Here is a 27,937-nt window from a genome sequence, read left to right on the forward strand (position 1 = left end):
AATATTGTATGACAAGTCAATTTGCAAATCAGCTTTAGTATAAGTAAGTACTCGCATTATTGAAGATATTATTTGGGGAGTGAGTGAAATCAACACCTCTATGTTTTATTTTTCACTAACCTAAATTTTATTTTTAGTGACTTGAATTTTCTGTTCTTATCAAAATTACAATAAAAAAATAGAAGGAATGTGAATTGTAAAATAGGGACTGTACGTGGATTTTACTCATATACTATTTTCATAATTCCAACTTCATTTAAATTAATATTGTTGACACATCGATATGATAAAAAATTAATAAAAACAACAAAACAGAAGTGCAAGATAGGCTTAGCACTTGAAATATTTAGGTCTTCTTGCAATTTTGTTTTACACAAGCATTTTGGCCAGTAGAAAGCAGAATTTGGATATGATTGTCTCTCCCAAGTTATCGGTTTTTGAGTTCTATGTTAAATGTAGTATATCGGTTGTATTGTGGAGGATATATAAGCAGCTGTGCTATTACTAGAATTGCCGGCCTTTATTCATTTGAAACTTGGAAGCCAACAACACTACTCATCAACAAAGGAGTTCTCCAACCTATTTAGACCAAAAATGTTGTTCATTCAGCACTCTTTGAATTGATAATTCTATTTTCAATTGAAAAATGATATCGCACCTAAACTATTTGAGCAAAAACATGACAAGTGAATGAATTTTATTAAAAAAAAAAAAAAATTTCTACGAACACTAAAATTCACATATCAAAACATGTTTCCATTCTGGAAAACCCCTAAATTTGCTCCATAACGTACATTTTCCTTTTGGCCCTATAATATCTCCCATCACCATTTGTTCCTTTCTGTTTTGGTAAAATCCCATGCACATTCATTTTGAACAATCCCCATCCTTTCTCCCCCAAGTTTTTCTTTCATGGCTTCCAACAGCCTCCAGCACCGAGTCACCAATGCCGACCAACCACCCTTGAACATTCCCCCCATTCCCACCAAACCAATAAGCACCACCATCACCAAACAAGCCAACAAGGCCAAGGTACATAGAGCCCTAAGGTCCCTAGCCATAGGTATTGCGGTCCCTTTCTTCTTGTCCATGACCGTCATTCTCATCTTTGGCTCGGGCATCAAGTATCGAGCCATGTCCAAACCCTTTTGGTTCCCCCCGGTTTGGATCATACACATGTCGTCATTGGGTTCCTCCATCCTCATGGGACTCGCTGCCTGGCTTGTTTGGGCGGATGGTGGGTTTCATTCGCAATCCACTTCCAATTCGTTGTTCTTCTACATTGCTCAGATTTCGTTAAGCATCATTTGGGGTCCCGTTGTTCTTGTGTTTGGGGCGGCTTGGATGGGATTGCTTCTTTGTTTGGTGCATTTCGGAACTCTAATCGCTTGTTATATGAGCTTTCGAGATGTGAATCCGTTTGCCAAAGATCTGGTAAAACCATGCTTGGCTTGGGCGGGATATCTCACCATTGTTAATAGTACGCTTGTATGTATTGGAATTTGATTGTATATGTACCATGGATTTCATGGTTGTAGCAGCTAGCAATAGAGACATGACATCAAACTAGCAAACAGATACACCTGGGGAGGTTGATAGATAGGTTTTTCGGTTTTTGTAGTCCCAAATTTTGGATAATTGCAACGGAATTCTTGAATTTCCATGGAGTTGTTGACATTGTGACTTTGTGATGTTTGGATGGAGCGTTGGAGATTATTAAAGCATTACGGTGATGAACATCACGCATGAACTTTTCAATCATTCCATAATTATTGCTTTCGCTTTACAAATTTTTTTCGTCTACAACTGCGGACAATTTAATTGCATAAGAAGAGCATTCTATCATGACCAAATTTGTCTAACTTAATTACATCCAAAGTGATTGAATCATTTATCTAGCTTAATTGCATAAGTAGACTTTCTTATTCTTAATTAAAAAAAAGGTTACATGAGAAGGAATCGAGTCCTTGACCTAATTAGTCTAACATAACTATCACTGAATAATTGACATAACTTAATGATACCCTACCATTTCACTCGTCTGGTCACCATTTAGGGTAGTCACATAAAGTGGAGATTGTCTTAAACCACACTATATATATGAACAGTAGTCTATCAAGAAGTGGAGATCGTCTCTTGTCCATCACATAGTGACAGAGATCCAGCCAGCAATGGAAACCCGCGGATCAGCACATTGACAAAATTAATAATTAAAAAGAGAAATTAAGTTTCACCATTTGGGAGATTAAACCCGTCCACCAACTTTCATAATAAAATCCATCGAGCTAACAAGAAGCTTCCATTGCAGTTCCTATCTAAGAAAAATAGGCTAGAAACAGTGCTCCGTTTGCCACGTGTAGCTAAGCCGGGTGAAGTCAAACTCCGTTTTTGTCTTCCCCCGTTCTGTTCGTATTGGCCGTTCTTTTCTTTCCTTCCACGTGAGACATGATTAGCTGTTAACTCGTAGCTAAAGTCTAAAGATGATATTAGCTGTTAACGTCACAGTCATGCACGCCATGTGCTCGCTTAAATGCCGAAGCTGCTCGCGTCAAGTGGCACCCAGCGACACATGCCTCGGTTTTTCTTCTTCGCTGGGAGTTGGATGCTATTGTGATTGCGTGGTTTGTGAAGCCTCTCATGATCTCATCTCACTGAGCTTGAAAGCTACCTGCAGTTCTAGCTTGTTTTCATTGTTTTGGTGTCTCTTAATTTCCTTGTGCTTACGTTCCTGTTGTTGTGATGGGTTGTTTATGAGTTGTGCAATAATAGAAGTGAAAGTTTTATGGTGCTTCTCAGAAACGGTTAACGTGTAAATTGTTGGGGCGGGGGGGTCACAAAATGATGGTCTCAATAATTTCGGTTGGTACGTGAGGGAAATAACTTGTCTGAACATAATTGGCATTAGATTAATTACATGTTATACAATTTTGTAATTAATTTTGCAAATTGATTTATACATCATGTTTTTTGTCGAATATTGTGAAGAGTCATTACTGTATGTATTTCATGGTTTAACCTAATATGATTGATCCACATTTTTGTTACAAACGTGATTAAAAATTATTTTAGTCTAATTCCACTGAGATAAGGATTTATTAATCCTTGATTTTCCTTATACTTATAGGAGTAAGGTTTCTTCATTACCTATTCCTACAATACTTGGCAATGGTTTATATGTCTGTTGGAAATAGGTTTTCAAATGACTTATATGACTAAATTAAAGTACTATGAATAGGGACATGGAAAATAAAAAAAATAAAAAAATGAGAACTTGTTCTTCTGCTTCTTTGTATAATGATATAAATTGAGTTCAGAGTGACATCCCAATCTGCAAGAATAAAACTCAGCAAATTTTTCTTTTTCGTGCCTCTGGTAAGCATACCCATTAAAGTGTATGCAAGTTTCTTCATATTCAGGTATTTCTCTATAATGTGATATCTATAGGACAAAATTATTGTCATCTAACTTATTAACCTTTTTCTCAACATCATCTATGTTCATTGTTTATTCACTCTAAAACTATGAACATAGATGACATTGAGAAAAAAGGTTAACAAGTTAGACGACAACAAATTTATACTTATGAACATTACATATATATATTATATGAATTTGAAGAAACTCTATAAGACTTCATCGAGCAGACTTCCAATGGGCATGAAAGAGGATGTTTTTGAACCAAGTCTATGCCAATAAGTAAATTGAAGATTGTTCAACGTCAGTCAGTCTCCAAACTTGAAAAATGAGTTGTTGAATTTTTTTTTTTTTTAGTAGAACTCACGATCTCCCACTTATGAAAGGGAAACTTATGCCACTAGATGAGTTGTTGGTTTTGATGATGGATTTTGTGTTGCCATAAAGAGTTTTTACCAATAGAATTATGAAATGCAAATATTTATTTCTTTCCATTTCAATTTAGAATATAAAGAATGCTAGCTATTATATAATCAGCGCCAAATGAAGTATTTTCGAGTGTGTGAATCCAATTCCACAAAGAATAATCCTTGATAATAAAAAAAAAATTGATTAGGTTAAACAGGTTTCTCCGTATATTTCTACATGATAAATTTGATAATACACAATCATGTGATAATTCAAGACAACAGTAAAATTTCAATTAATTTACTATTAAGCAAAATTTAAATATTTTCAACATCTAGAAATATGGTAGGATAATTACTCTGTTTGGGAGCAATAATTTTCACAAATATTTAGTCAAACGAGTTACCTTGTCCAAAAGGCAAACAAATCAAGGATTCAAATGTTAATGACACTCTCGTCCAAAAAAGGAAGGAAAAAAAATGTTAATGACGTGATTCAAATATTTATTCACTCTTTTTGTACCAAACAAACAAAAAACTATTTATTCACTCTTTGTTTTTTAAGGAAATTGGTTGGATCCCATACCGGACTTCCAGGCCATCAATCACTCAGGTGTCAGCCATCCGTGGGATCCACGCCTCTACGTACTCCTTCACCGAATGAACCGCACCCTATTAAAACCCCACAACGTGCTGACGTGCGGGAAGAACTTTAATATAAATATCACGAAAATTATTTAATAATAATAAACTTGTCGGGATACATTTCCTGATTTTCTGTATTCCCAATATCGCTCACTTTCCACAGTAGAGACTTCGAACCAGTCTCCCTTCTTCTTCTCTCCAGCTCCACCGACTCTCCCCATTCGCCCTCACTTTTCTTCCTATTTACAATTGTGTCCCTCCCTCCATCACTTTCTTAATGAGATCTTAGTATCAAAAGCCATTGTAAAGTTGTTAACAGTGAACTCTCCGCTACAGTTGAGAATGCTGGAGCGGTGCTTCGGAGTGCGGCGGGTCCGCCAGATCCAGAGGGCGGCGCGCCACGGAACGGTGACGTTTCTGTGCCTCTTCATGACCGTCGTGGTTCTCCGCGGCACAATCGGCGCCGGGAAGTTCGGGACTCCCGAGCAGGACTTCAACGACATCCGCGAGCGTTTCTACTCGCACAACCGGCGCGTGGAGCCCCACCGGGTCCTCGAGGAGGTGGAGACGACGACGACGACGGCGGCCCAGAACGACAACGCCGACTCCAACAACTACGCCACTTTCGACATATCGAAAATCCTCAAGGACGAGGAAGGCGGCGCCGACGAGAAGAGGGATCCGAACGCGCCGTATTCGCTGGGTCCGAAAATCTCGGACTGGGACGAGCAGCGGGCCCGGTGGTTGAAGCAGAACCCGAATTTCCCCCACTTCGTCGGGCCCACTAAGCCCAGAGTCTTGTTAGTAACCGGGTCGTCGCCGAAGCCGTGCGAGAATCCGGTCGGCGACCACTACCTGCTGAAATCGATCAAGAACAAAATCGACTACTGCAGGATCCACGGAATCGAGATCTTCTACAATTTTGCTCTGTTGGACGCGGAAATGGCCGGGTTTTGGGCCAAGCTGCCGTTGATCCGGAAGCTACTGCTGTCCCACCCGGAAGTCGAGTTTCTGTGGTGGATGGACAGTGACGCTATGTTCACCGACATGGCGTTTGAGGTGCCGTGGGAGAGATACAAGGACCACAATTTCGTGATGCACGGATGGAACGAAATGGTGTACGATGATAAAAACTGGATCGGGTTGAATACCGGAAGTTTCTTGCTAAGGAATTGCCAGTGGTCGCTGGATCTGTTGGATGCGTGGGCTCCGATGGGCCCGAAGGGGAAGATAAGGGACGAAGCGGGGAAGGTTTTGACCAATGCGTTGAAGGGCCGGCCGGTTTTCGAAGCCGACGATCAGTCGGCCATGGTTTATTTACTTGCTACGGGGAGAGAGAGGTGGGGGAGAAAGTGTACTTGGAAAATCATTACTACTTGCACGGTTACTGGGGCATTTTGGTGGACAGGTATGAGGAGTTTATAGAAAATTACCATCCTGGGCTCGGCGACCACCGGTGGCCGCTGGTGACGCATTTCGTGGGGTGCAAGCCGTGCGGGAAGTTCGGGGATTATCCGGTGGAGAGGTGCCTGAAGCAAATGGACAGGGCTTACAATTTTGGTGATAATCAAGTGTTGCAGATGTATGGGTTTACTCACAAGTCGTTGGCGAGTAGGAGAGTGAAGAGGATTAGGAATGAGAGTAGTACTCCGCTTGAATTGAAAGATGAGCTTGGGTTGCTTCACCCTCCTTTCAAGGCTATCAAGCTATCATCATGATCTTCTTCTTCTTCTTCTTGTTGATGTTCTGCACTTCTGGGCAACTCTTCTTTTGTTATTTTCATTTATTTATTTAAGGTAATAACACAGGTTAATTTGTAATATTTTTGCTATTTATAATTCAATTGGTGTTGTTGCTTTATGGGATTGTGTTAGTGGTCACCGTGAACTTTGGACTAAAGATTGGATTTATCTTTGGTTTCTTGGAAACAAGGATATGTAAATGTTATGAGTGGTGTATATATTTTAGATTTGGATTTAGTCATGTGTGTGCAGAAAGCTTGTTTTTTTGTATTCAACTGCTCGAGTACAAATGGAAGACAACAAGTAATGGGTTAAATATGCACCATACTCATCGTTATACTACCAACGAAATTATGAGGTTTTCTGTAAAAAGCCTCGACATACCGCAAGTGTTAGGCGGCTTCAATTTCTTACAATTTAGGGATGATTCTTTACATTTTTTGTGTGAGATTCTAAAAACTCTAATTTATAGCACTCATTTCAACATCACGTTTAGTGGCCCCTAGGTGTAATAAACATAACATGTGACATGTTTGAGATTGTTTTTTGGAGACACAAAAACGCTTTTGTATTACGATATATATATTTTTTTAATAGATTAGAGGGAAATCGAACAATTGATCTAGCCTAGTCTTATTGAATTTCCAATCCTCCCTCACTATTTCAGCTAACTCCAAGAGCGTAAATTATAAATATAAAAAATCTACAAAGAGAATACAAAATGTATCTCATGTGAGTTCTAAAATCACTTAACTTGACTAGTGCTTTCTCATGTCGAAGCACTTTTTATGAAATTTAAAAGCATTTTAGGCTTTTAAGAAGCAGTTCCAAACAAATCAATAATTGAGCAGAACAAAGAAATCAATACCCCAATAGTCCAATACTCTAATAAATTGTGCGAATAGTGTGAGAAGCCTCACTCATATCAGAGATGAGAGTCTTTTTCAGGACAGCTTTCTTTACTGTTTTCAAATCATAGGATTTAGGTTCAATAGATTCTACATCTGCCATGTGCGAATCGATCTTACTACCTCTACAAACACTGTCAACCTTTTTAATTTTTCATATATATATATATATATTTAAATTAAAGATTAAGTGGGGACTTTTAATTAGGAAATGATAGTCGTATATTCGTTAATTAATGAGATTCACGGACGATACGATTCCCGTATTGTCAATTTGGGCCAGACACAGCTAAAGCAAAGTAAAGATTCCTGGTCCAGACCAGCCTCAAGCAAGCAAGGAACCAATTCCATTGGGCCTACGCCCCCCAAATCCAACCCTCACAAATCCACCACGTCATCACTTGTACCCTGGCTGCGTTGTCAGCGTCCCTAAAACAACAAACAGTACCTCACCTCAGGGGACACGTCACCACCTTGTGTTTCACTGAAGAGGTAGTGAAGCATTAACTCACTGCACCATTGGCGCACACTATAAAAGCCCAAAGCTAAAATCGTCCCCGACGTGTCTTTTACTACCACTCTTCCTTTGGCGGCTCCCTAAATTCTCCAAGCTTCCGAAACCCTAATTGTATTTCAAAAAATTAAAACTCGGCGGTTTCTGTAAATAATTAAATAAATCGAATAAGGACTCTGGGAGTGAGGTCCGGAGGAGACGATAGTAATGGAGAATTCGAAAGCGCAGCAGTTTGCTTTGGTCTCCATCTCCGAGCTCGGTTCGTCTTCTCCTTCGTCGCCGGCCGTTGCTAGGTTTAGCGCCGCCGGGAATGGTGTTGCGGAGCTTCGATTTCAGCCGGAGTCTGAGTCGGCCGCTCCCGTCAATGTCGATCTTCAAGCTGCTAAGGTTTGGTTCTCTTTTACTTGGGAGTGTTGTTTTGATCTTATTGTAGGATTGGCTGATATGGAAGTAAGTAAAAGTAACGAACTGGAAATTGAGCTGTTTAGATTTGGAGTTTGAGTATTTGGCTTTCGTTGCTCGTTTAGTTGATGAAAAAGAAAAGCAGAGGGAAAAAAAATAATATAGCTCTGTTATGATGTAATTGATGTAGAAATTGATAGAAGAGAACAGTTGGATTCAATTATGTATGTATTCATTCTTTGGATACTTCTCGGCGATCAAATAGACTCTAATAATTACTTTATCCTTTGGATTATCGGTTGGATTATTAATGTCTTGGAGAATGTTGGATATGATGATGAACAGTTAAAAGTTAAAATATGATTTCGGTGTGTGTTTTTGTGTTCTTCAGCTGTACAAGTTGGGCCCCTTGCAGTCTGTTTGCATATCTGAAGGTTCTGATACCGGCAAAGAGGTAATAATAATACTTACTATGTGCATTTGCGTTTTAAAGATCTACTTTGCAAACTGCTTTGGTACCGAGTTTACATGTTTATTTCTTTAGTAAATTTGCAGTTTTACAAGTTGAATTGGTGTTTTTGTTTGCTATACGGTTGTTTGATTGTATGATTTGTTAAATTGCTGCCTGATGTTCTTTTGACATTAATCCTGTTGAACCAGAAATTGTATTCAAGGGGCCTCACAATCCAATTTAAAAATGAGGAGGAGAGTGGAGCCTTCCATCATGCATTTGAGCAATGGGAGACAGAGCTTGTTGTTGAAGGTTCTGTTTCAAAAGATTACTTATGATTCTGAACGGTTGTTAGTTTGTTATAATTTGTTTTGGTCACTATATGCCAAATATTAACTCTACTATGAGTCTATGACAACGTGTTTGATCCTAGTAAGTTGAATTTTACTAGTCTTCTTCTTACATTGCTGTTGTTTGCTTCTGCAGGAAAATGTTTACCAAATGGAGAGCTAACATCTTGCAAAAGCAAGTTTGATGACAAAATAGAGCCATCTTCTGCCAAAATGTACTTCCATTACTATGGACAATTGCTCCATCAACAAAACATGTTACAAGATTATGTGAGGACAGGTGAGATTACTGATCCATAATTTTCTTGCTCCTCTTCAACATTATGTTTATTGTGATTTTTTGTTGAGAAGTTGAGTTAAATATTGTAAACATAATGCAAACTTTTATCATTTCCTAGTTATAGGTGTTATGGGTTGTTCTTATAATTCTGTATGTCAGGAAAGTTTGATTTATACCAGAGTTGCTTGGCAAATATGTAAATCATGTGCTATTTATCTTTCTACAGGAACCTATTATGCAGCAGTGATTGAAAACCGTGCAGATTTCACTGGCCGTGTGGTAGTTGATGTTGGTGCCGGTAGTGGTATTCTGTCATTATTTGCTGCTCAGGTACACTTTGCTCTTCAATGAAACAAGTTCAGAACTGTGGATCTCCATCTTTCTGATTTGGTTTTGGCATATATCCTTATTTATTTTTAATTATAGTGTTTTCTTTCTACCAACATATAGGCTGGTGCAAAGCATGTTTATGCTGTGGAAGCATCTGAAATGGCAGAATATGCACGCAAACTAATTGCTGGGAACCCTTCACTGGGTCAAAGGATAACTGTGAGATCTTTATCTGTCATTTTAACTGTTAATGCCCTTATCATACATTTTTCTTATTCTCTTTTTGGATACTTTCATGCAAAATAGGTAATCAAAGGTAAAGTTGAGGAGGTTGAATTACCTGAGAAAGCAGATATACTTATCTCGGAGCCAATGGGTAAGCCTTTTGCTTCAGCCAGTTGATTGGATCCCCCCCCCCCCTAAGGGGTCTATAATGATCAGTAAATCTTAAAAACTATTCGGAATACTTAGAATTTCAAAGTTCCATGGTTCTCTCTTTCCCTTTCCTTTATTGTTCTAATTTAAATTTTTCTTTGGCTTTAGGCACATTGTTAATTAATGAAAGAATGCTGGAGACCTATGTGATTGCAAGAGATCGGTTTCTTCAGCCAAATGGAAAAATGTTTCCTGGAGTTGGAAGGTAATATGAACTTTTGATGCCTTCTATGGTTTGTTATATCTTGTAGGTCGATACTGTTCAACTTGTATTCTTGGACCCTGTGAACAAAGTTGGCACCTTATATACTAGGCTTCTAATGCTACTTTTGACTGACCGTACCCTTAATTAAGGTGGTATATATGCATATATATTTTTGTATTTTTATCAATTGTCATCCAATATCAACCTTGGAATATTCAACACCTTTCTATAACAACTAACAAGTGGTTGGCAAGCAATAAACTGTGTCGGACCATGAGCACCATAGGTATTTCTTGTGAAACTTAGTTAATAGTCATGACAATATGCCTATATATAAGATAACTATATAGGCATACATTTTTTTGTTTGCAGCCAATACTTTATGGTTTTCTACATTGACTACTTTTGTTACCCTCACTTTTTCCTCATCAATGCAAGTTGATTTCTTCTGCAGGATACACATGGCACCTTTCAGTGATGAATATTTGTTTGTTGAAATTGCAAATAAGGTGCGTCTGTCTTCACTTGTCTCATTCATTAGATTGTTTCTGTAGTCTGATAATTCGTCTCTCCATCTGTCCTTTTCTTTTGAGAAAAATGAATATTAATGTACCTGGATTCTGTATCTACAGGCTCTCTTCTGGCAGCAACAAAATTATTATGGTGTTGATTTGACGCCCTTGTATGGATCTGCATTCGAAGGATATTTTTCACAGGTCTTTTTTTCTTTTGCTTATTTATAAAGTCTTTAGATTTTATTGTACATGCATTGCTGAATGTCCACAAGCGTAGAATGTATTGGATGTACATTGCTGAATGGTTCTTTAGGCTATTGATCTGGCTTTGTAACCTTCATTGGTCTAGAGTGTCAAGTAATTAAGATTTTATTTTTATTACAAAATTTTTCTGTAGCAGTTGTTGATCCTTCTATACTATGAGATTTGAATCTTTAAGCAAAGAGGAACTTTCAATGGCATTTTGCCTCATTGTTTTCTGAGTGAAAATCAAAATCGGTTCAAGCCAACTTAAATTTGAAATGTCACCTTTGCAACTCACATTCTTCCTCATCAGGTTAAACTAGCTACATGCTCTACCATAACATGAATTTACCCCTAACTCAAACTAGTGTGTTGTTATTGATTTCGCGAGATATCAAACTTGTCCTTCTTGGCTAGTTTGTCTCAGACTTGCAGCAAATACTAAAATATATATTCAATTCCTATTAGTTTAACTTCTGTAAAAGATGGAGTCACTCTAAATTAAAAAGGGAAAGGAATCTTGGACTTATATCATCCAAGATTTTTCTTTGCTAGTGCTCTTTCAAAACCCTTAGATTTCTAGGCAGAAGTATCTCGGTGAGTTGATCATTAACACCTTCAGGTTCTAGATTCATTTTTAACATTTTCTTGGCTATTGTATGGAGCTAACTATGTATTTGGTCGGTTGAACTTAGTAATGTATTTTGTGTTTAAAATTTGATTGGCTATTGTGTGGATCTGACTATGAATTTGGTTGGTAGAACTTGGTGATGTACTAAAATTTGCCTGCTCTATTTCTTGTACAGCCTGTCGTTGATGCTTTTGATCCAAGATTATTGGTGTCTCCTTCTATGTCTCATGTGATAGACTTCAGTAAAATAAAGGAAGAGGACTTGTATGAGTTTGATATACCATTACGGTTTGTAGCTTCTGTAGGCACTAGAGTGCATGGGTTAGCATGCTGGTTCGATGTCTTGTTTGGTGGGAGGTAACCTATTTTTGTGCATTTGCAGTGGGCTTGATATTTCTCATTTTCTCTATCATAACTGTTTTCAAACTGCTGTGTCACAGCACTGTACAAAGGTGGCTTACCACCGCTCCTGGCTCACCAACAACCCATTGGTACCAGTTACGCTGCGTTCTCTCGCAGCCAATTTATGTGATGGCAGGACAAGAAATAACTGGGCGACTCCACATGATTGCCCACAATGCTCAAAGTTATACAATTTATCTCACATTATCAGGTCAGTTTTATATACTTATGTTCAATGTTGAGGATTTCTTTCCCCGGTTTTCTAACCAAGTTGTGGGTTTCCCTCTTCAGCTAAAATGTGGGGCCCCGGTGCTGAACAAGGGGGTATAATTCAGTCATCATCATGTAAACTTGATCTTAAAGAGCCCTACTATAGGATGTCGCAGCCACAACCTTATGTAATGGCCCAAGATCAACAACCACATCAGCAATTACACTCACAGGTATCATTGCCAGTGCTACCAGTCTCGTAGGGACTTTTTCGTAGTAATTGAATTAGAATTTCTTTGTCAGAAGTATAACGATTTTAATTAAATCAACCAGGATCTCTAGAAGCAAACAAAAAATAAAAAGAAGCATAAATGCCAGGTTTTGTAGTGCATTTGTCTACACTCTTTTCCCCATTGTCGTGACTATCACAGTAGACTAACCTGGTTCATGTTGTTACAGGATGTACCCATTGACTCTCAGGATTTTGAAGATCCCGACTTCATTCCACAACCATCACCAAGTTCAGGGCCTAAGATTACACTGGCAGAATTTGCCAAATACAAATCTAGTGGTCTTTGAAGAAACTTCTGATATGCCCATGTGTTTGTAACATAGAACTGCCTTAATCCTATGTTCTAGGAGTTGAAGTCAATCTGCTACTTTTCGGTTCATTAGTGTCTTCCTACTTTCTTAGTTAGGGTTTGCCCCCTGTAAATTAGTTAATTATTTGAGTGCCTGTAGCAGATTTGTGCAATGTTATTGATTTAACCAAGTCATTAATAAAACTTTCTGGCAGAAATATTTTAAAGTCAATAGGGTTTTGCCCTTACATTTTCCGTCTTCTTCCCCTGCAATGCTTCGGAATCACCGTGGCGTGGCTGTTGCACTTGTCATTTGTCAGGCTCTCGACTCTCTCTGTCTCTCCCTCTCTCATGTTGCATCTGAGTCTCCAGCAGCACAGTGGCTCTAATTGACAATGTAGATGAGAGATTTTCCTATGCAGCAGGACCAATCTACCTCGGGTCTGTTCGACCTGGAGTTGTTTTTCTTGTTCTCAACTTCTCTCATCTTCTCTTCACCTGCCACACAATTTACTCGGTGGTTGTTATTTGTTGATCTAAGCATGATCGTTTTATTGGTAATGAGTCCTAATCCATAAACACATTCTAAGCTGAAGTTTCATCGCCTATGGTAACCGTAACTCAATGAGATAAGAATGCGGCCACTGGAATCAAAATCGAGGGTGAAAGTAGCAGCACCTGGTTTTAGCTGGAAGAACGCTAGACTAGAGCACTAATTCACAATCACCGATTTCTGAGAGTGCCAAATTAATAGTCTATCATTACTAGGTTATGTGTTCAAATTTATCAAGGAAAAAAAAAAATTGAAGCGCCCAATACCATTTGATCTAGTGGCACAAGTTTTCTTTGTAAGTAGGAGGTCCTGAGAGGCTAGTTGGTGTATGTATATGAGTTGTTAATTTGATTATAAAAAAAAAAAAAAAAAAAAAAAAAGGTTTACGAAAACGGGTTGAAGCATGACCCACCTGTTTTACCGGGTCGGAAAAGGAATAACAAACAAAAGGGTGTGAGGTTTTAAACCATTTGGGTCATTTTATCCGCATAGAACGAGCATTTCCCTCTTGTTGTTAACACTGGAATGAAGAGGCTGTTCCAATGAATTTCAAATCCTTGGCTTCAAGCTCATCCAGAGAAGCCGCCACAATGGCCATGATTCAAACCACTCCATACAAGGTATTCACACATTCTTACTCCCCAGTTCACTGCTTCACTCTCCATTGGGTTTCCAACAAAGTATCAGCCAAGACTTGGAAAATTTTGAGTTCTTCTTGCTCCAGTTTCTGCTTGAGATTTTCAGCTGACTTTCAGTTTTTTAATCAGTCATCGATACTGTTATCTACATAACGAAATTGAGGAGCGTTGGTAGGCTCTTGCTTGTTGCACACCAACTGCTCGATAAAATGCCTCTCACGGATTTCATTTTCCTCTTCTGAGTTTTGCTTAAACTAAAATGCTTTGCTTCATGATTGGGTTCGAGTTCTCATACGAGTATTGGTTTGTATCTCATTTTGAGTCCAATGCGAGTGTTGATCGTAATTTTGGTGGAGAGAACTGACGGACTCTGTTGTGCATGATCAGGTTCTGTCGCAAAGAACTCGCTCAACTTTTCGGGGCACAGCTTCTGTTGGCTTGTTTTATTTCCGAGGAAGGTCTTCTGCGAAAGAATTCTCCCTCTTTAATATCACACACTATTCTACCCATTCCAGTGATGAGTTTGCTTCTTCCTCAAAGCGAAGGTCTCGGGGACCTGTTATGGCTGCAAAGAAAGCGGCTGAAGGTGTTTTTTTCTGCGTTATCATTCTTTCGGGTGATGTTACCTTTTGTCTGAAAAACTGAAGCACATCCTTTTTGTTTGGTTGTTTGTTTGTTTATGTTTAGGGGGAAAGCAGCAGGATGGAAAATACAAGCACACGGTCGATCTGCCAAAGACATCATTTGGCATGAGAGCGAATTCTTCAACACGAGAGCCTGAACTTCAGAAAATATGGGAGGACAATCAAGTGTTCAAGAGAGTTGTTAGTAAAAATACAGGGGTGGGTTTCGTACCATGTCTTGCATATCTGTTAAGTGACATGTCTTGTTGGCTGACTTTTACTTACTTGGTCAGGAAAACTTCATTCTTCATGATGGTCCTCCGTACGCCAATGGTGATCTGCACATCGGCCATGCTCTAAATAAGATTTTAAAGGATATGATTAATCGTTATAAGGTACATATGAATACCCTACTCAGCCATTCACTATGTTAACCTTACACCATTTTTGCTTAGTATGGCTTTCATGTGATTTGAATCAATCCTTTCAAACAAAGAGTTCAATAAGGTCTCCTCCTTGTTAACACAAAAGTAGAGCCCCCTCAAAATGGTTTGAGGTACTACATTTAACAACAACTATCAATTTCAGTATGAAAGAAAAAATATGAAATGGATTGTTCAATGTGCATTTTTTTTTATTGATTTGCTAGTTCCATTGGGATTGAAATTTCTGGACCTTTTCCTGAATAGTAAATTCTGTTCATCTGTCAAAGTTGTTTGCAGTTCACCAGTTGCCTCGGTATCTTTCCTAATATATCATACCGTCAGTGAAAGTTAATCTTTTGGTCATCTCTTATATTTCCAAAATGAGTTGATGTTTGCACCAGAATTTTCACTTTATTTTGAAGAACATGGGGATTGGATGTCTATTCTTATATACTGTTCAATTAAATTGTATAGACTACAACTCTAGGTGCTGGTCTGTGGAACAGAAAGTGTCAGAATTTTTTGCTCTTTTAGTATTAACTATTCAACAAATGTTTCAACAAACTGTGTTCATAATACAGTAAATGAAACAGCTTCATTTTATACTCTTCATACATGTGAGTTAAGTTATTTATTTAATTGACTGTCAAAACTTTATGCTCTTCACATTGAGAAAATAAGGTTCATCTAGTTACTCTTTTTCTGTGGGCAGCTTCTTCAGAATTATAAAGTTCATTATGTGCCTGGTTGGGATTGTCATGGCTTACCAATTGAATTGAAAGGCAAGTATTTTTTCGATCGTATTCATTGTGTCTACCATGAAAAATACTTTCAGATAGAAGATAAATTGAACAGGTATTGTATCATCATATAAAGCCTAATGTTTAGACCAATTCACATGCCCAAAATTTGACTTAAACAAATCTGAAAATCACGAACTTGTAGTGGTCTATAAAATCCTATCTTATTTCTCCTAGAGTAGCCTTAATTACTTGAGATCAAGATTAGGTAAACTAGGTTTTGCTTTCCACTTAGTTGAATCCTAAGACTAACTTGCATCATTTGAACTACATAGTCCTGCAATCCCTTGATCAAGCTGCTCGAAAGGATCTCACACCAATAAAGTTGAGAGCGAAGGCAGCTAAGTTTGCCAAGCAAACAGTTAAAAATCAGATGGAATCATTTAAGGTAAATATCTAGCATTTATTGTTTGTTTTTTGCTGTTATATCAGAATGTCTTTCTAGGTGAATTCCTTTCAGGTATAGTTGGCAAATTGTTTGTAGGTCGGGAACTCTGATGTTTAGTTTTCTACTTGTCTCTATTTTGAAAAAAAAAAAAAACAATTTAGCTGTAAATAGATGGTAATCCTCTGCTTCAATATTAATGAACATTAATTATGCCATCTCTTTGCAGCGTTATGGAATATGGGCAGACTGGAATAATCCCTACCTGACTCTTGATCCAGAATATGAAGCTGCTCAGGTAGTTATAATTTCCCTCATATGCTACTTTGTTAAGAATTTTAAAATTGACTGTTACTTCTAAAAAGTGGTCAAAATTTCTGTACTATACCACACACAAAGAAGTTTACTATTTTTATTTAAAAAAGAAAAAGAATTACCATTCATGAAGATGGCTGTTAATGTTTTGCAGATTCAAAAATTAATAAATCGAAAAGATTCCTATATTAGCTCATGTTTCTAGTTAACTATATAGATCTTATCTGTAGTTGAGTATTGATATTATCTTTGGTTGAGTATTGATATTATCTGTAGTTGAGTACTGATATTATCTGTAGTTGAGTCAGTATGCGATTGTCTTACCTGTGTCACACCATCTGCTAGATAGAAGTGTTTGGTCAGATGGTCCTTCAAGGTTTTATCTACAGAGGCAGGAAACCAGTTCACTGGAGTCCCTCATCACGAACTGCCCTTGCAGAGGCTGAGTTGGAGGTAAATCTCACTTTCAAGATGTCAAATGTCTCCTGCTTAACCAAATTTAGAAAATATTATTGCCAGGACATGTGTAAAGTATGGGAATAATGTTTGAAACTGAGGAGCTTCTGCTGAAGATTTGAAAATGATTTAGCATGCTCATTTTCTTGAAACTTTATATTGTCCTCACAAAAGCACTTTTCTAAGTATTTGGTTATAAATGTGCTCTCTTATCCAAAGGAAAAGTTCAAATCTTTCAAGATTTTTCATTTATAAATTTATAATATTTTTTATTGTTTAAATATTAGATATCTGGAAGTAGGAGTTCATAACCAAAATCTCGTGTTATTTTGTGGATGAAGCTCAAACCTGTAATGGTTCTTATTTTTTGATTGGAAATTATATGTGCAGTATCCGGAGAGTCATGTTTCAAGGAGCATCTATACCGCTTTCAAATTAGTGAGTGCACCTCCAACTTCAGGTGGCTTATTGAATGAGTATCCAGATGTTTGCTTGGCCATTTGGACAACTACTCCCTGGACTATTCCAGCAAATGCCGGTGAGACATATTTGCTGCTTTTCTCAAATTCCCTTTATTTTATTTTATTATTATTTTAAAATAAGATCCTAATTATGTTGCTGCATATAGTGTCTGCGCTTTTTTTACTCGGTATGGCAGTTCCTTTTCATAGTCATGGATCTCATGGTGATAACAGGATATTATGCTCACTTTCTTTGGACTTTCTAAACCTCTATAGAAAACATTACAGGTTTAGAAAACATTACTGTGTGAATGAGGCAATTTGATGGGTGGGGAGTTCTTCCTATATGTGTATATATACATAAACATAACTATTTTACGAAGCTGCCTTTAGTTATGCAAATCATCAAAATTTACTCTGGCCTAGACATTTTGCAACTATAGCTGTCTTGGCTGGGAGTCTTTATTAATCAGTCAGCTTTGTACTTGGTGTATTCTCTTTTTGTTCTGGATGGGAACAAGTATCGACTGTTTTCTGGTTGAGTATTAGTTGATGATCCACTTCTATAATCCTAGTGCTGTTTAGCTTTAGTGGAAGATTGGCTGAACTTTTTCTTTAGAATAGAAACAAAAATTATTAAAGAAAAAAGGAAGACACATAAAGAGAGTGGACAAGATGCCTACAGATGGCAGAACTACAGAACAGACCCTCAACCAATGGCAACAACTGGACTAGGACAAAACACAACCTCCCTACGAGATCAAGGACCCTAGAATACAGTAGCTCTCTAATTAACAGAATAGAAGAGAGGCTGTAATCTTGTAACATTTATGCATGCTCATCTTATTGGTAATTAGTATCATATTCATCTATGTTCTCCTTCTACTTTTCGTACTCTATGAGGCCAATGATTCACCATTGCTAAAGTTATATTCATTGCATTGCATGAGCAACATCTTAGATGATTTAACTATTTAAGTAATCATTTCTTCTCTGTGTATTATACTCACAGCGGTTGCAGTGAATGCCAAGCTTATATATGCCATTGTTGAAGTACAGTCAGTCTCCGAAGATGTTTCTTCATCTGCCGGAAATAGCAAGCAAACGCCTGCTAATTTTCTCAAGGAAGAAAAGAAGCCTTTCCTCATTGTTGCTTCAGATCTTGTGCCAACTCTAGAAGCAAAATGGGGCCTGAAGCTTGTTGTTAGGAAAAGGGTGTCAGGTTCATATCTTGAGAACTGCAGGTACAGATTTTAAAAGAAACCTACGTATGAGGAATGCTTATAATTATATCCAAGATAACCATCTTTTTCTTTTCACAAAGAACTAGCCTCTTGACTCACAAGCTAGTTCTTGACTCACACTCTTGTGCCAATTGGCTTCTTCTTTCTTTCTTTTTTTAATTTTTTTTTTATAATTTATTTAAAATTATTTATTTTTTATGGAATTGAAAGATGACATTTAAATTGGAAAAGTGAAGTGAGCGGCTTGTCTCACAGAAAAAGAAAGAACTGGGCAGGCTTTTTCCTTAGGATATGGATATTGTTTGGGCAGTTCTTCAAGGTGTTTCGTCTCTTGTCAACTTGTGTTATTCATTTATTTATTTTTTAATTTCATGAGATTAGTATTTCACCATTTCACCCTCTTTTGATGAAGTACTTCTCTCTCAGCATCTTAATTATCAAATGGGTTTTGAGGAGACTGAAGATTTAACCAAAACCTGGCTTTTGGCTTAATATATAGGATGAAGGTCAAGACTATCTGTCAAAGTGCTATCCACTAAGTATTGTTTCTAACTTTTGCTTCAGGTATATCCATCCAATATTTAATAGAGAATGCTCAGTTGTGATTGGAGGAGATTATATCACAACAGAGTCGGGAACTGGACTGGTCCATACAGCTCCTGGACATGGTCAGGAAGATTATGTCACTGGCCTTAAGTATGGACTGCCTATTCTTTCTCCAGTAGATGATGATGGAAAGTTCACAGAAGAAGCTGGAAAATTTTGTGGGCTTGATGTACTTGCTGATGGTAATATTGCTGTTGTGAAATACTTGGATGAGCATTTGTCACTGATCATGGAAGAATCCTACAGTAAGTTGTTTTTTCCCACCCCTTGAATGGATTATTCAGGGATGTTTCCTCTTTACAGGGTTATAGTGGGTGACAAAAATCTACATTCTCTTAATGCAGAACATAAGTATCCATATGATTGGAGAACAAAAAAGCCCACTATATTTAGGGCAACTGAGCAATGGTTTGCATCAGTGGAAGGCTTTCGTGAGGCTGTTATGGATGCAATTGGCAATGTAAAATGGATTCCACCTAAGGTATTGGTTCTAGACTGCATTATTGATTTGTTTTGCTCGACTAATATGCCCTGCTAATTGTAGTTCATGTTTTCTCACACTCCATTATTTTGCTAAAGTGTGTGATTTTGGTTGAATCCTTTTGAAGCCATTTTTTTGGTATTCCACAATGGTTTCATAGTATAGCAATTTGATTTTCAATTTTCAGTGACTGCATTACCTTAGAATATACAAAAAAGAAAAATGTTCCTTCCCTACGCGCTATTCTAAGTATATAGATTAAGTCCTCCTAGTAGCTATTGAAAACAGTTCAATTAGCGATTCTAGAATTTCTGATAAGTTATATTTTTGTATTTAACAGTAGTTTGCATGGCCATTCTTCTTTTCAGGCAGAAAACAGAATATCTGCAATGACTTCTAGCCGCTCTGATTGGTGTATATCGCGGCAGAGGACTTGGGGTGTTCCAATTCCAGTCTTTTATCACCTCCAGTCAAAGGAACCTCTAATGAATGAGGAGACTATTGATCATATCAAGTGTAAGAACGTTTACATTACACGTCGTCCTCTCTCTGTTCAGTTATTTCCTAATGGCACTGTATCTAATATTCTCTTGAGTCAATGCTTCAATGTTTTCTCCCTGCATATGCAGAGTTACTTTTCTTCAGTTCTGCTACTATTCATTTGTTGTACACATGCATGTCTTGTCTGTATGTGCATGCGCGCTCTTGTATTTGCATGTAGTGCATATAAGAAGCTATATAGATAGGCCAATGCTTCGGTATCCTTGTATGCAAGGAGTGCATAACTGAGATCATATTCTTAGACTGTTGGATGGATAATGGTTTATTGTATGTATTAAATTTTGATGCTTTCACTAATCTATTTTTGCAGCTATAATTTCTGAAAAGGGTAGCGATGCATGGTGGTACATGAAGGTAGAGGATCTTCTCCCTAATAAATATCGTGATAAAGCATCCGAATATGAAAAGGGAACTGACACAATGGATGTATGGTTCGACTCAGGTATTATAGTTATCAAAATTGTTTAAGCTTGCTAAAAGAGAAGTCATCTCATATCCATTGTAGCTTGATAGTAACATGGTAATTTCATTATCGATGATTATAGTTTCCCACAGCAGGGAGTCTTCAATCCTTATTTCTAATGACATTAATTTACCAGTTTGATGAAACATAATTGATTGTTTTTTGATATCTGCTTCATATAATGGTTGATTGATGATTCTATTGTAATAGCCTTGGCAATTGATCCTTGTTTATAAATGTATCTGGCTTTTCTGTTCTGTTACTGCTAATTGATTTCACGGTTCAATGTCGTGTGGGTTTACATGGATCTAAATAGTTACATTCTATTTCAGGCTCTTCTTGGGCTGCAGTTTTAGGAAAAAGAAAAAGCCTTAGTCTCCCTGCAGACTTGTACCTTGAAGGTATGGATCAGCATCGTGGGTGGTTCCAGAGTTCTTTGTTAACAAGTGTTGCTACAAAAGGTAATGAGCACTTGGACATGTAACATGTTCATATCTATTATCTAGTATGCTAAGCAATATTCTTTGAATCAGTTTTGTAGTTCACAATATAAAAGTTAATGGTCTTTTCACAGATTGACATTTGTATGTGTAATTAGCTTTAGGAAAAAGTACATATACCCCATATGTCTGCCACATTTTTATTGGGGACCTGTGGTTTATGGCATGACAATACCCCTTTTAATTACCACATATTCACAGGAGAACCTGTGGTCTGTTATGATACTTATACCTATATGCCCAATGTGGTTTGTTCTACCATAGAGTGTAAGAAGCTGTCAACTTGAAGGTCTTATCTGTTTTTTTTATTTATTATTTTGTCTGATCTGTTCGAGTGACAGAAAAAGGATCACAGATGTTGGTGGCATTCTTTTTTCTCCCCTACATGATATATCTAAGAAAAAAAAAAGTGGTCAATAGACTTTGATCCTTCCATTTCTTCATCTTCATCTCTAAACCCGCACGTCATCTCATCTGAACTCTGAAGCTCCAGTAGCAGTTACTAAGACACACAGAGCCAAATCTAAATCTCCTTAATATCTGCACTTCAAACCTACATATACCAGTAAACCATCGATTTAGAGCTATAGTGAACTTTTCACCACTCACCATCACTTGAATGAAGTTGTTGCCCTCGCAAGTCAGACATTTGCACCATGAGTTGATGTCTGAATTGCCTTTCCACAGGGGCTAGCATAGCTGAGATAGAGTCACAGAGATGGAAAAAGAAAAGGGTTGATTAGTAATTTTACTTTTTTGGGTCAGTGTATTCATCAAAATACCATTAAGCAAACCCACTAGGTTTAATCGTGGCAAAATAAACCCCAAGGTCATTCATGTTAAGGAATAACTACAGGGGAGGTATTCATACTCTTGCATTAAGTTCGTTTTTATCTGACACATGCTTAGCTAGCATGTTACTCATTTTTCCCAAGAACAAAATACTTCTGGGGTTTCTTTCAGCCTAATCTCGGATGCCCGATACACTTTGAGTTTTGACATTATAGCTGAAAATAATGGTACTTTGCGAATAAAACCAAGTTTGTAGGATAAATTGTGTTGCTAGGTTAGATATTTAAGAACTGTCAAGACTGCGCATTGCAGTATTTAGCCACTTACTATACAGAAGGTGAAATGAAATGGCCATGTTATGGACTTTCATTTAGCTTCTACTATGCTAGTACCATATACTTGTATGCCAGCAGGTGTTTATTAAGCAAGGAGTACTTATCTTAAACTGAATATTTGTTTAATGACTACATGCTCGGCCACTTTTCTTTGATACAGGAAAGGCTCCATATTCCAGTGTCATAACACATGGATTTGTATTGGATGAGAAGGGTTTAAAGATGAGCAAATCTCAGGGTAACGTTGTAGACCCAAGAACTGTGATTGAAGGAGGGAAGAACCAAAAGGTCAATCATTCTTGTAACTTATAAAGTGAAATTAAACTACCAATTACTACATGAACCAAGTTCCAATAGCATCTGGATACTTAAAGTCTTGTTCTCTGTTTGCAGGATGGCTATGGAGCTGATGTTCTGCGTCTCTGGGTTTCCAGCATAGATTATACAGGCGATGTTATGATAGGTGCTCAAGTTCTCCGTCAAATGTCAGATATATATAGGAAGCTACGAGGAACATTGAGATACCTTTTGGGAAATCTGCATGATTGGCATGTATGTTTGACATTCCCAATTAGTACTTTTCAGTTCAACTTCTTCAATCAATGGTGTTGTTTACTCTTCTTAAGCTTCCCATCTTTACTGCCAGGATAAAACTATTTCATACAAATATTATGACCATACCATCTTGCATTATGTCTCTCACTTTGTTGTTTTACTTATATATTACTACATCCTGTTGGCAGGCTGATAATGCTATTTCATACCACGATCTTCCCATGATTGATCAGCATGCACTGTTTCAACTTGAAAATTTTGTAAACAACAGCAGAGAGTGCTATGAAAGTTATCAGTTCTTTAAGATATTTCAGGTAAATGTTGTCCTGGTATTTTTGATTTTCTTTTTATATATATTCTGTTTGAACTCTTTAACTTATGCTCAATTTGGTGATCACATTGTAAAAGAGACCTTTTTTTTTTGTATCTCCGAGCTCTTGAGATGTATGAACTTTTTAAATATTTTTCTTTAAAAAAAAGAATAGAAAAGAAGATAGATCTCAATTTTTGTGAAATTGAGATCATTTATTCATACAATTCACAAAAAATTAGATTCCCTAGCCATTTAAACTGTGGGAGGGAGAAGGATAAATATCTGTTTTGATTCATATTTCGGGTTTGATTATGCTACATTATTTTTTATTAAGTTCATGATAAATGTGGTGTCGATGCCAAGTCATAGAGCCATTACAACAGAAAGCATATAGAAGTTTATGTATGTGGTCTATAGACCAAATATGTTCAAGAAAGGACCATAACTGTAATGGGGGTTGATCCCTTTGAAAGAAACACAGCAGATTAAACAAGTTTTATCAGTCCTAGCTCAGATATCAACCTAAGCATTGAAACAAAATTTTACAAGTTGTGGCAGTTGCTGATGAGTAATTTCTCCATGGTTGTTGCTAGTAAAGCCTGTTCTCGTGTCCACTTAGCTCTTAATTTAGCTGGCAATTTTTCTATGCAACTACCTGATTAGCTTTGTTCTCTTTTTCAGATCATACAGCGGTTTGTCATTGTTGACCTATCAAATTTCTACTTTGATATTGCCAAAGATCGTTTATACGTTGGGTAATTCTTTTCTGCTCTACCTGCAAGTTTCTAATCAAGTGCATGATTCTTGTGCCCTTATTCTATTATTCCCAGGAGACATATATGCTCTTATGACGCAAGTTCACATTTTGTGTACAGTTACTCATGTCTTGCAATTCTAGATTACATTTCCAAAAAGACATTAATTGGGTGCTCAATTTGTGAACAATATAACTACTTGTGATTTTGTGAATCATTGCTTTCTTTTAGATACAGTGAGATTTGGAATGTTTCATTCTTGGAAGTTTTCCAATCACCAACTCAAACCCATTGTTAAACTGCCACTCAGTCCATCCTTTTATCCAGGGAGATTAGAAATAGAACCATCTCATTTTATTTGTTAGACTAAGTTTGTGTGCATATTCTGAATTTGAGAAGAGTGATAAAGAGTTCCGGGTAGATAAATTCCTGAATTACTGAGCTTCTCATGCCAGATGTCTTCTCTTTTCTTGGTCAAATGCCATGCACATTTTTTAACAACCAACATCTGAACTTAGAAGCCAAATCATTTATAGTGTAAAATGGAGGGGTGAGGAGTTGACTATTTGGTGTTGGCAATTTGTGGATATATTGTTGCAATATGGTGACAGATTTAAATTAAATGGATTTACATTGGATAAAAGAATTCATGTTTTACAATGACTATAAAGGCTCATCAAGATACACGGTGTACATGATTTGACACCTTCCATTGTACATAACTCCTTCACAAATAACTTCCGCGGATTTTTAAGTGCTCATCAGGCTTCATTTCTTAACATATAGTGTTGGTTTGTGATATTGTATTTAGTTTCAGAAGCAGTGATTGAGCATAATTATCTTTTTCAGGGGCACGACAAGTTTTACTAGGAGAAGTTGTCAGACGGTTCTTGCAGAACTGCTCCTTTCTATTGTGAGAGTGATTGCTCCAATATTGCCTCATTTGGCTGAGGATGTATGGCAAAATCTTCCATTCCAGTACACTGACAAAAATGGCTCTGTTGCGGAATTTGTTTTTGAATCAAGATGGCCAGCTTCGAACGAAACATGGCTCTCTCTTTCTAAAGAGGAAACTGATTTCTGGACTAAAATTCTTGAGGTAATAGCCATTCCATCTAATAGTTTCCCTTTAGTGGAAACTGATTTCTGCCGTTCAAATGCATGCCCTTGTTTTATTACAAATGGTACTGTGAGGGGAAATCTTCATGGACATCTGAAACTACAAAATCTGGACCTGTAATATATCAGTTTGTTGCCAAAAGCATAATTGATATTATAAACTTTATGCTCTTGAATCTCACAGCCGTTCTTTTTCATTCTAGTCCAAAACTATAGTGTGAAATTTTAGATAATTAACACTGCTTGTGTAAATATGTTTCTTCTCATGCATGTTTTTGTTAGCTTGAGGTGTACTTTAGCGGAAAAGAAATTGAAGTGTGGCATTCATAGGCTAGAGAATCTGTAGCCTGAAATTAATTGAAACTTTGGTGTCTGACTTCGGGATCATTTTGTTTATTTCCTTTAGTGGCAAAATCTTAATGATCAGCATATATATACCTGTGAAACCATGCAGATAAATCTGATTCTTGTGCTAGGAGTTGTTTTTAATTAATCTTGGTAATGAAAGCACTTACGATATTGAAAAACAAATCGTCAGATCGATGACTCTAGGTATTTTACTTGTTTCTAATATATACTTGCTTTTGAGCAGCTGAGAACCGAGGTGAATAAAGTGTTAGAGATTGCTCGTACAACAAAGTTAATTGGCTCTAGCTTAGATGCCAAGGTCTACCTCCATACATCGGATTCTGGTCTGGCCTCAAGATTGGTTCAAATATCTGCAGCCAAGAACGATGCAGACACATTGAATCGGATATTCATAACTTCCCAGGTAAGTTCATATTCGACATCAGTTAATACTGACTATATTTAAGTAAGCCATATGAGTATCTGGATTTAAGGCCTAAAGTGGATTGCTTTATCTCCTTGTGGTCAAGAAAATAATCATATTTTTTCCCTGATTAAATGCTTTTATTAATCTATTTAGTAAATTTCAGGTTTCATTTATGCTGTTTACACCCTTGTCATAACTCTTTAACTGGTGGGAAAAGAGATATCAGTGGGTTGACTTTTCTAATGGTGAATAGGGTTATCTGGAGTTTCTGTATTTTGAGAACTTTCCTTTTGTATCGGTAGAGTCTGGCATTTTACCTCCTCACAGTGTGACATTGATTCATCTCAGGATTTAAATAGTCAAAGTTTGACACTGCTTCTTAAATATTTGCTTATGTAATTGTTGGGAAAATTTGAATGCAAATCATCCTCTTAAAGAAGTATGGGTGTAGGTAGTATATATTGATGCTATTTTTATTGGTTTACAATTGTGCAGGCAGAGGTTCTTCCATCCTTAGAAGATGACTGGATTGCGAATATACCACATAAAGGAGAATGTCAAGTTGACGAAAGCATTAAAGTTTGGATTGGAGTGTCTCGCGCTGAGGGTCTAAAGTGTGAAAGATGCTGGAACTATTCACCTCAGGTTGGTTCCTTTCCAGACCACAGCACTCTTTGCAGCCGCTGCTATGATGTGGTTGATATTCAACAAGCTGCAGCTGAAGCTGTTGTCGTTTGATCAGGCAGGCAGATCCATCATTGCCTCTAGTATTCTGGTATGGTATTAGTCCAAATCCATTCATTCTTGGGTTTAAGCAGAAGCAGAGTTTTTGCAGAGATAGCATAATTTGTACAGATCAGTTTGAATTTTGATGAAAATTACAACCAATTGAAGGATTTAATGTATAATTTGTACCATAGTTTACTCGTGTGTGCGCTGATTGAACCTTCCGAACTTCTCCATAGGGAGAGCAGCCAAGGCACGTCATAGATCTCCAATTGCAGATGTAAATGTTTTCTGCATTGCGAATTCATTCTTTTCATTTTACCCCCTTACTCTACACACATCATCTGTTTGTTTGAGAATGACCAAGGCATGTTGCAAATTCCAATTGAAGCTTCGCTGCCCATTTTTGTTGACCTGTTTTTTGATGAATTCATATTTTCAGTTTTGATCTTTTCCCCCTATGTTTTCAGCAAAAATGGAGGAATCCAAACCAAAATGAGATCTGTTTTAAGGAGTAGAGTTCGTTTCATGATGTGGAGGATTAGATTCTGTTCTTTTTTCTTTTCTTTTTTTTGGGTGGGGGGCGCAAGGCATTCCGTCTGGGTTGCCACAGTATTCTGTTTCACGTTTGGATTTGTCGTAGTCCATATTGACTACATGTACTCGAATGATGTTTCACTGTATGAATTAGTTCCTCTCTTGGAGAGAAGGAGGCGGAGCAAATTTAGGGCCTAGTTCAGGGTCAGGCTGTGGTTTTGTCATTCCTGCCCTAGTCTTTAGGCCATTTGTCTAGCCGACTCTTTGCGTTGTTAGGAGGGAAAGCTGTGTTTACAAGTCTGCAGCCTAAGAACCTGGGTTTACAAGTAGCTTTATAAATGTTTTGGTATAATTTATCTATCTTATGTATTGCATATTTTGGTCTGATTCTATTTTCTTGGTTTCAAATACCGTTTAATGTTATTTATAAGAAAGAGCAGTGTGAAGTTTATTACAATATACAACAAAGGCTGTCGGGTAATGTGGCACAAGGTACTTTAATTGTGTGAAGTTGCCATTAAGATTAAAGAAGAAAAAGTTAAATGTTGAAAATGTTTCAGCCCGCATTCGATAACGGTTTCTTTTCATTTTAGAAAATGAAAATATGGGGAAAATGCGTTTAGTGACCTATTTCTCAAAACGTGAAAATTTAAAAAATGAAAATATTTTTAACTTTTACACAGAGAAACCGAAAATAATAAATTGACATTTTCACTTTTTTCTTCCCTCAGTATGGAAACTATGGAGAATATCTTTTTGCACTAAACTATCAAACACATACTCAAATTTGAAAAATAGAATCCCGCTTTCTCATTTTTGTTTTTAAAAATTGTTTTTTGAAAATCATTTTAAAA

At 37.2% G+C, this 27,937-nt stretch overlaps 2 protein-coding genes and 1 pseudogene across 4 annotated transcripts; all 3 read left to right on the forward strand.

Moving 5' to 3' along the window:
- Window positions 1-4,568: 4,568 nt before the first annotated feature.
- Window positions 4,569-6,445, forward strand: LOC112197937 (annotated as a pseudogene).
- A 1,218-nt stretch (window positions 6,446-7,663) lies between these two features.
- On the forward strand, window positions 7,664-12,897 carry LOC112200530 (probable histone-arginine methyltransferase 1.3). Of its 3 annotated transcripts, XM_024341568.2 has the most exons (15): window positions 7,664-8,017; window positions 8,424-8,486; window positions 8,693-8,810; window positions 8,970-9,113; window positions 9,340-9,443; window positions 9,564-9,662; window positions 9,750-9,819; window positions 9,987-10,083; window positions 10,538-10,592; window positions 10,716-10,799; window positions 11,648-11,829; window positions 11,913-12,085; window positions 12,166-12,317; window positions 12,418-12,462; window positions 12,544-12,897. In XM_024341568.2, exons 1-14 carry the CDS (start codon window positions 7,838-7,840, stop codon window positions 12,424-12,426), a joined length of 1,530 nt encoding a protein of 509 aa, XP_024197336.1. In that variant the 5' UTR covers window positions 7,664-7,837; the 3' UTR covers window positions 12,427-12,462; window positions 12,544-12,897. The 3 variants fall into 3 exon arrangements, with proteins under 3 accessions (XP_024197336.1, XP_024197334.1, XP_024197335.1); XM_024341566.2 differs by lacking the exon at window positions 12,418-12,462; XM_024341567.2 differs by lacking the exon at window positions 12,418-12,462 and having other exon boundaries at window positions 7,666-8,017; window positions 8,693-8,795.
- A 776-nt stretch (window positions 12,898-13,673) lies between these two features.
- On the forward strand, window positions 13,674-26,744 carry LOC112198494 (isoleucine--tRNA ligase, chloroplastic/mitochondrial). The gene is made up of 22 exons (XM_024339627.2): window positions 13,674-13,838; window positions 14,244-14,442; window positions 14,544-14,698; window positions 14,773-14,874; window positions 15,617-15,686; window positions 15,980-16,092; window positions 16,319-16,387; window positions 16,750-16,857; window positions 17,251-17,398; window positions 18,334-18,565; window positions 19,130-19,416; window positions 19,516-19,652; window positions 20,021-20,168; window positions 20,524-20,655; window positions 21,009-21,137; window positions 22,464-22,591; window positions 22,697-22,855; window positions 23,047-23,172; window positions 23,853-23,926; window positions 24,776-25,025; window positions 25,638-25,817; window positions 26,316-26,744. The coding sequence occupies exons 1-22, from the start codon at window positions 13,761-13,763 to the stop codon at window positions 26,556-26,558; spliced, it is 3,267 nt and encodes a 1,088-aa protein (XP_024195395.1). The 5' UTR covers window positions 13,674-13,760; the 3' UTR covers window positions 26,559-26,744.
- The last annotated feature ends 1,193 nt before the right edge of the window (window positions 26,745-27,937 follow it).

This window comes from Rosa chinensis, chromosome 4 (assembly GCF_002994745.2).
Source record: "Rosa chinensis cultivar Old Blush chromosome 4, RchiOBHm-V2, whole genome shotgun sequence".
NCBI classification, from domain to species: domain Eukaryota; kingdom Viridiplantae; phylum Streptophyta; class Magnoliopsida; order Rosales; family Rosaceae; genus Rosa; species Rosa chinensis.

Coding starts and splice junctions, on each gene's coding strand:
- LOC112198494 (XM_024339627.2), top strand. CDS start 13,761: ATGAATTTCAAATCCTTGGCTTCAAGCTCATCCAGAGAAGCCGCCACA. Junction 14,699..14,772: donor TTGTTAGTAAAAATACAGGG/GTGGGTTTCGTA, acceptor TTACTTGGTCAG/GAAAACTTCATTCTTCATGA. Junction 22,592..22,696: donor AAGGAGGGAAGAACCAAAAG/GTCAATCATTCT, acceptor CTCTGTTTGCAG/GATGGCTATGGAGCTGATGT.
- LOC112200530 (XM_024341566.2), top strand. CDS start 7,838: ATGGAGAATTCGAAAGCGCAGCAGTTTGCTTTGGTCTCCATCTCCGAG. Junction 9,663..9,749: donor CACTGGGTCAAAGGATAACT/GTGAGATCTTTA, acceptor CATGCAAAATAG/GTAATCAAAGGTAAAGTTGA. Junction 9,820..9,986: donor ACTTATCTCGGAGCCAATGG/GTAAGCCTTTTG, acceptor CTTTGGCTTTAG/GCACATTGTTAATTAATGAA.